The sequence below is a fragment of the Entelurus aequoreus genome, linkage group LG16, assembly GCF_033978785.1.
Source record: "Entelurus aequoreus isolate RoL-2023_Sb linkage group LG16, RoL_Eaeq_v1.1, whole genome shotgun sequence".
In the NCBI taxonomy this organism is placed as follows: domain Eukaryota; kingdom Metazoa; phylum Chordata; class Actinopteri; order Syngnathiformes; family Syngnathidae; genus Entelurus; species Entelurus aequoreus.
In genome coordinates this window covers 12,965,694-12,974,642 of record NC_084746.1, presented here as the reverse complement: position 1 = coordinate 12,974,642, position 8,949 = coordinate 12,965,694, and the positions used below count along the sequence as shown (strand labels likewise).

The following is an 8,949-nucleotide window of genomic DNA, read 5'->3' as shown; positions in this document are numbered from 1 at the left end:
GAGGAGCCAGGAGGAGCTAATGAGGCAGGCTGACATAGATGTAGTTGCTGCATGGATGATGGTTGCTACACACGTGCTCCAGTGTGACACGCAGAAGAGGCTCGACTATGTTTGTCATTTTTAGTCGACAAAATGTGATGAAACACACGAAATGCACACAAACTAACTGCTTCTCCCGTGAAGAAAAGCCAAAGCATTTCAGCGTTTCTTGAGTCACAATTGGCTAAGGTTAGGGCCAAACATTACGGAATGGCCAATCAGAGGCAAGATAAGGCCAGGAAGTAAAATCATAACAGACACTCATGTCACATGACCATTAGGGAGTCCGAGACAGAGGGACGCTTCAAGCTGACCACTCAAATTTAGTCCATATTTAGACACATGTATGCCTTTAGAGAAAACTAAACCTTAGTTTTTAGTTGTTGACTCTGTAGACCACAATCATAAGTGCTCTCTTCATCTAAGAGGTGGAACACAAATGTAGGAACACACATTAAGGTGACTTCAAGTCGAGTGGATCTAGTTAATGTTGTGAGAATCCAGTCCATAGTGGATCTAACATAATAGTGTGAGTCTAGTCCATAGTGGATCTAACATAATAGTGTGAGTCCAGTCCATAGTGGATCTAACATAATAGTGTGAGAGTCCAGTCTATAGTGGATCTAACATAATAGTGTGAGAGTCCAGTCCATAGTGGATCTAACATAATAGTGAGAGTCCAGTCCACAGTGGATCTAACATAATAGTGAGAGTCCAGTCCATAGTCAATCAATGTTTATTTATATAGCCCTAAATCACAAGTGTCTCAAAGGGCTGCACAAGCCACAACGACATCCTCGGTACAGAGCCCACATACGGGCAAGGAAAAACTCACCCCAGTGGGACGTCGGTGAATGACTATGAGAAACCTTGGAGAGGACCGCATATGTGGGTAACCCCCCCCTCTAGGGGAGACCGAAAGCAAAGGATGTCGAGTGGGTCTGACATAATATTGTGAAAGTCCAGTCCACAGTGGATCCAACACATCAGCGAGAGTCCAGTCCATAGTGGGGCCAGCAGGAAACCATCCTGAGCGGAGACGGGTCAGCAGCGCAGAGATGTCCCCAACCGATGCACAGGCTAGTGGTCCACCCGGGGTCCCGGCTCTGGACAGCCAGCACTTCATCCATGGCCACCGGACCTATGCAACTCCCCCTCGCAAGGGACAGGGGAGAAGAGGAGAGAAGAAAAGAAACGGCAGATCAACTGGTCTAAAAAGGGGGGTCTATTTAAAGGCTAGATTATACAAATGAGTTTTAAGATGAGACTTAAATGCTTCTACTGAGGTAGCATCTCTAACTGTTACCGGGAGGGCATTCCAGAGTACTGGAGCCCGAATAGAAAACGCTCTATAGCCCGCAGACTTTTTTTTGGCTCTGGGAATCACTAATAAGCCGGAGTTCTTTGAACGCAGATTTCTTGCCGGGACATATGGTACAATACAATCGGCGAGATAGGCTGGAGCTAAACCGTGTAGTATTTTATACGTAAGTAGTAAAACCTTAAAGTCGCATCTTAAGTGCACAGGAAGCCAGTGCAGGTGAGCCAGTATAGGCGTAATATGATCAAACTTTCTTGTTTTTGTCAAAAGCCTTGCAGCCGCATTTTGTACCAACTGTAATCTTTTAATGCTAGACATAGGGAGGCCCGAAAATAATATGTTACAGTAATCGAGAGGAGACGTAACGAACGCATGAATAATGATCTCAGCGTCGCTAGTGGACAAAATGGAACGAATTTTAGCGATATTACGGAGATGAAAGAAGGCCGTTTTAGTAACACTCTTAATGTGTGACTCAAACGAGAGAGTTGGGTCGAAGATAATACCCAGATTCTTTACGGAGTCGCCTTGTTTAATTGTTTGGTTGTCAAATGTTAAGGTGGTATTATTAAATAGATGTCGGTGTCTAGCAGGACCGATAATCAGCATTTCCGTTTTCTTAGCGTTGAGTTGCAAAAAGTTAGCGGACATCCATTGTTTAATTTCATTAAGACACGCCTCCAGCTGACTACAGTCCGGCGTGTTGGTCAGCTTTAGGGGCATGTAGAGTTGAGTGTCATCAGCATAACAGTGAAAGCTAACACCGTATTTGCGTATGATGTCACCTAGCGGCAGCATGTAAATACTAAAGAGTGCAGGGCCAAGAACCAAACCCTGGGGAACTCCGCACGTTACCTTAACATAGTCCGAGGTCACATTGTTATGGGAGACACACTGCATCCTGTCAGTAAGATAAGAGTTAAACCAAGACAAGGCTAAGTCTGACATACCAATACGTGTTTTGATACGCTCTAATAAAATATTATGATCGACGGTATCGAAAGCGGCGCTAAGATCAAGAAGCAGCAACATAGATGACGCATCAGAATCCATCGTTAGCAATAGATCATTAGTCATTTTTGCGAGGGCTGTCTCCGTAGAGTGATTTGCCCTGAAACCGGATTGAAAAGGTTCACAGAGATTGTTAGTCACTAAGTGTTCATTTAGCTGCTGTGCAACAGTTTTTTCGAGAATTTTGGAAATAAACGGAAGGTGGGAGACCGGTCGGTAGTTTACCATGAGGTCAGGATCGAGGTTAGGTCTTTTGAGCAGAGGATGAATAACCGCTTTTTTGAATGCTAGGGGAACAGTGCCGGAGGAAAGTGATAAGTTTATAATATTTAACACTGATGGACCTAATAATACAAACAGTTCCTTGATAAGTTTCCCAGGAAGTGGGTCAAGTAAACATGTTGTTTGTTTTATCCCACTTACACGCTGTAATAATTCCTCTAATGTTATTTCATCAAAAATAGAGAGACTATTTTGGAGGGCAGTGTCCGTCGTATATACAGTCGTATTTGTGTTAATAGAACCCAGTTGTAGCTGGGATGCGTTGTCTTTAATCTCCTTTTTAATGAGTTCAATTTTCTTATTAAAGAAATTCATAAAATCATCTGCCGAGTGGGTGGAGCTACTGGGAGGAGTCCCTTGTTGGGTTAGCGATGCTACTGTACTAAACAGAAATTTAGGATCGTTTTTGTTGAGGCGGATGAGATTTGAGTAGTATTTAGCTTTAGCTAAGGTAAGCATGCGTTTATAAGTTATTAAACTATCACTCCATGCTTGATGGAAAACCTCACGTTTAGTCGCGCGCCATTTGCGTTCCAGCTTTCTACATGATAATTTATGAGCTCTAATTTCTTCTGTAAACCATGAGGTGCGCCTTTTAGGGGCCCTTTTTTGCTTTAGCGGTGCTATATTATCAATAATTTCACGCAAGGCATCGTCAAAGTTGTTAGTGAGGTTATCAATAGAGCCGACATAATTTGGGAATGGTGCCATTACCGAAGGCAGTAGGTCAGCAAGAGTCATCGTTGTGGCAGCATTAATGTTGCGGCCGCTATAGCAGTTATTATTATTATTAGCTTGTTGACAATGAGTCAAAACTTCAAATTTTATAAGGTAATGATCGGACATTACTTTAGTATACGGAAGTATCATAACTTTGGAGGTGGTGACACCCCTGACAAGCACTAGATCTATCGTATTACCGTTGCGATGCGTGGGTTCATTTATTATTTGTGTAAGACCACAGCTATCAATTATGGTTTGGAGCGCCACGCACTGAGGGCCTGATGGGGTATTCATATGGATATTAAAGTCCCCCATTATGATTATATTGTTGGCGTGCGTCACTAGATCAGCAACGAACTCTGAGAATTCACTGATGAAGTCCGAATAGGGCCCAGGGGGGCGGTAGATAACAGCCAGGTCAAGAGGTAGCGGTGTGACAGACCTCATAGTAAGCACCTCAAACGATTTATATTTATTATTTAGGTTAGGGGTAAGGTTGAAATTTTCATTGTATATTAGTGCGACACCTCCTCCCCTTTTAAGAGGACGGGCAACATGCGCATTCGTATAGTTAGGAGGAGATGCCTCATTTAGCGCAAAAAATTCGTCTGGTTTGAGCCAGGTTTCGCTGAGACCAATGACGTTAAGATTGTTGTCTCTAATGACCTCGTTAACTAATAACGCCTTGGGAGACAATGATCTTATGTTTAAAAAGCCCATATTATAGGTATTGGGCTGTTTTGACGAGTTTTTGTTAAGATTATCCGTAGAAGCAATATTAACAATGTTGCGTTTATTATGCGTAGTGCACTTTAAATAGTTTCGACCATATCTAGGAATCTGGATCTAACATAATAGTGTGAGAGTCCAGTCCATAGTGGATCTAACATAATAGTGTGAGAGTCCAGTCCATAGTGGATCTAACATAATAGTGAGAGTCCAGTCCATAGTGGGGCAAGCAGGAGATCATCTTGAGTGGAGACAAGTCAGCAGCGCAGAGACATTCTTTTAGACCAGTTGATCTGCCGTTTCACTCAAGATGATCTCCTGCTGGCCCCACTATGGACTGGACTCTCACACTATTATGTTAGATCCACTATGGACTGGACTCTCACTATTATGTTAGATCCACTATGGACTGGACTCTCACACTATTATGTTAGATCCACTATGGACTGGACTCTCACACTATTATGGTAGATCCACTATGGACTGGACTCTCACACTATTATGTTAGATCCACTATGGACTGGACTCTCACACTATTATGTTAGATCCACTATGGACTGGACTCTCACACTATTATGTTAGATCCACTATGGACTGGACTCTCACCCTATTATGTTAGATCCACTATGGACTGGACTCTCACACTATTATGTTAGATCCACTATGGACTGGACTCTCACTATTATGTTAGATCCATTATGGACTGGACTCTCACATCTGGGGTCCCCTCCAAGGTTTCTCATTGTCATCCCATGAGTAGCGATCAGTCAAAAGGAGGCTGCGTAATAAACCTGAATGGTCAGAGTGTTCTTCTTCTGCTGTGCTCCTGTTTCCCCACACTGTCCAAACACTCCATCACTTCCTGCCGTCTGTCGCCCGCCACCCGCCAAAGCACGCCAGACTTAGTCGCCAACTGTCTGGTAGGAGACACTTAGGTCTTTAGAACACGTGTGCGACTCCCGTCCAGTCCTTCTATTGTCGGGAGTCCCAGGTTCTTAGACGGACAGGAAGGAAGCGTCTGATCCGCCCCAGGAAGCGAGGTCAGGTTTAAAGGATTGGAAGGTTTAAAAAAAAATGACCCTTGTGTAGTCCGACGTGTGTGTGTGTGTGTGTGTGTGTGTGTGTGTGTGTGTGTGTGTGTGTGTGTGTGTGTGTGTGTGTGTGTGTGTGTGTGTGTGTGTGTGTGTGTGTGTGTGTGTGTGTGTGTGTGGCCAGGAAGTTGTACAAATAGATAAGCATTCTATTAGGGTTGTCCCGATACTAATATTGTGGTATCGATACTTTTAAAAATAAAGGAGACCACAAAAAAGTGGCATTATTGGCTTTATTTGAACAACAAATCTTAGTGTACATGAAACATATGTTTATTATTGTAATTTAGTCCTTAAATAAAATAGTGAACATACTAGACAACTTGTCTTTTAGTAGTAAGTAAACAAACAAAGACTCCTAATTAGTCTGCTGACATATGCAGTAACATATTGTGTCATTTATACACCTATTATTTTGTACACATTATGAGGGACAAACTGTAAAAATGTATTATTAATCTACTTGTTCATTTACTGTTAATATCGGCTTATTTTCTGTTTTAACATGTTCTATCTACACTTCTGTTAAAATGTAATAATGACTTATTCTTCTCTTCTTTGATACTTTACATTAGTTTTGGATGATACCCCACATTTAGGTATCGATCCGATACCAAGCAGCTACAGGATCATACATTTGTCATATTCAAAGTCCTCATGTGTCCGGGGACGTATTTACTGACTTTATAAACATAATATAAATTTTTTAAAAACGAAAAAAGATTTTGTGATGCTAAAAAATATCGATGTAATCATAGTAGTATCGACTAGATACGCTCCTGTACTTGGTATCATTACAGGGGATGTCAGGTGTAGATCCACCCATGGCGTTTGTTTACATTGTGACGCCGGTGAGCTACGGTGTATAGCGAAGCATGTTTAGCTATTCCTCGTCCTCCAGTGATAATGGTACTTGTTCGAAACTCACTTTATTTGTCGCCATGGAGGCCAGGATTAGTGATTTAGTTTTAAAGCACCTCTTCCCTGAGGGTGTTTCAGTGTTATAACTTCACCTTTATCTTTACTTTTTAAGCCAAAATGCGTCCGTTCTCCCTTTTCTGTCTACACACTGTGTCTGCTTGTAAGTACTCTGTGTGTGTGCGCTGCCGAACATGCTCCTCCGCTCGTAAAACCAGCAATGTCATGACGTGACGACAAGGCACCGTCATGCCCGTTAAAAAAAAAAAAAAAAATGGGGTGGTGACCGGTACTTTTTAGAGGCGGTATAGTACGGAATATGATTCATTAGTATTGCGGTACTATACTAGTACCGGTATACCGTACAACCCTACATTATATCACACGTACAAGAATCAGGTGCAGCACAGAGGCTGAATCAAAACTAAAAACATTTGGTGTTTCTTTAAAGTTGCAGTCAAGTGGAAACACAAGTTGCCTCTACATTGAAGATATTATCATATTTATTTGATTTATGACACCTAAAGACTTACAAAGTTTGCAGACACATAGATGTGATGAAAATAGTATCAATCTAAAACAGGAGTTGAGAACGTGCGCTATAGAAATTGACGGCCACACAGTAGTTGATCAAGTAACCGTAAACCAGGGGTGTCCAAACTTTTTCCACTGAGGGCCGTACACGGAAAAATTTAAGCATGCGGGGGCCATTTTGATATTTTTCATTTTCAAATCTTAATAAAATATATGGATTTTTTTTTTTTTTAACCTTTAGGGCTCCCGGGGACCATAAAGGGTCTCAGTCATTAAAATGTAAAAAATAAGTCAAATTATTATTATTTTTTATTTAACGCTTACAGTAAATCTCTATATCAACTTCAGGTTGATATAAAGTAAAAAAAAAAATAAAAAAAAAGGTTTTATGCCTTTTCTGTCAAAGACAACTTTGTTTTTTATAGTAAAACTGAAATATGCATTATTTAGTCATTAGAGCCCTAAAAGATCAATAATGCAGAACACCATTGATTTAAATTCTTTAATATTTTTGAGTAATCACAGTGAAATGTTAAATAAAATACTACTAAATATATTTGGGATCCAAAAGGTCCCCCACTCATAAAGTGATACATTTTTATTAGTTTTTTTTAAAACTTTTAACACTTAAATTACGAGATCAACTTCAGATATATCTGTCCATTTTACGTTTGAACTATTATTTTGTTTGTATTATGCTCTTTTGTCAAATAAAACTTTGATGTTTTTTTTTATGGCAACCACACAATATATCAATCAATCAATCAATGTTTATTTATATAGCCCTAAATCACAAGTGTCTCAAAGGGCTGTACAAGCCACAACGACATCCTCGGTATGCAATATTTTTTCCACGTAAAACATTTTAAAGTGATATTTTTTAAGTAATAATTCATTATAACATAGATTTTTTGTCTTTTTTTTTTTTTTTAGCAATGGCAAAAAAAAAGAAAAATAAACAAAGACAAAAGAAAAAAAACAGCCTGCATGGCAGCTTTGTGTCAACATTGCAACTTTTTCTTGTTAGATTTCACCTCATTCCACTTTTTTTAAATGTTTTTTTAAATTTTTGCAATATTATCAATTTTGAAATTTTTGCAGAATGTGTGGCGGGCCGGTAAACAATTAGCTGCGGGCTGCAAATGGCCCCCGGGCCGCACTTTGGACACCCCTGCCGTAAACAAATGTCCATCCCAAGGTGCGTCCCTAGCTCTAAATTTCCCTTCTGTGCTCGCTATGGTTGTGAAAAGTATCGACACTGTCAGGTTCAAACACCGATGACATCTATTAAACAGACAAGAAGCAAGGAATTAAACCGAGACAGGATTCAATTTAGCTCAACGAGGAGAAACGCGTAGACCTGTACCCTTGTGCAGTGTCGTCCCACGCTCGAAAGGTTGCACGCCTCCTCTTTTATTTGGACTTTCCCTGATTACATAGCTGTTTCTAAAGGAAGGGGGGGTCGTAAACAGCCGTTGCCCTCGGTCGCAAAACAGTTCAAAGAAAAGATGCCTGGAGCTCGCGTCAGGTCCTGCTTCCTCTCCGCTTTGTAGATTTCACGTCAAGATGAGATCTTCCTGTGGATCGCGATAGATCGAAGAAACCGACACCTTCATGTCGCTTCCCATCCTACGCAGTGGAGTTTTACAAGCCTTTTGCTTGGTAGGATCAAAGACAGCTTTTGTCCTCTCGCCGGGAACTCGCGGCAACACAAAGTTTTGTGACAACTTAGATACAATTACTCTGACAGACACTTTGTACCAATTCGATACTTTCTCATTGCGTTTGTTGCTGTATGTAAAAATGGCGCCGCGTCCTTCTTGTCCTTCAATGCTTCCCTCTTCTTCTCACCTTTGCGCTACTTTCAGTACTTCTTTGTGCACCCGTTTGAATCTGCACGGCAACCACGCAATTTTCCCTTTTGTCTCCAAAATCAGTCCTATCCTTCTGTCAGTGCGGAATACTGTGCAACACCCGTCCTTGGAGGACGGCGTCAGCACTGAGTCAGCGCTGGAGAACAACGCCTGCCGTCTTCAGAACATGAGCCAGTGTTTCCATATATTGACTTATTCATATTAGCCCGTCAGAATGCGGATTTGGTCTCGTTCACCTTGCTTATAAACAAATAATGGAAGCATGGCGTGAGTGTAGGTGTGGCGTAAGCCCGCTTCACAACACACCTCACTCATACCAGAAATGACCTCTGACTCACTTTGTTGGTACAAACCCCGTTTCCATATGAGTTGGGAAATTGTGTTAGATGTAAATATAAACGGAATACAATGATTTGCAAATCCTTTT

General features: G+C 41.1%; 1 protein-coding gene across 1 annotated transcript in view; it reads left to right on the top strand.

Annotated features, from left to right (window-relative positions):
• LOC133631275 (SPRY domain-containing SOCS box protein 4-like) overlaps positions 1-8,727 on the top strand; it is a 78,711-nt gene extending 69,984 nt beyond the window's left edge. The window contains exon 3 of the mRNA XM_062023450.1: positions 8,603-8,727. Within this exon, the coding sequence (XP_061879434.1) occupies positions 8,603-8,727 (125 nt within the window). The remainder of the gene's footprint in view (positions 1-8,602) is intronic.
• Positions 8,728-8,949: the final 222 nt, after the last annotated feature.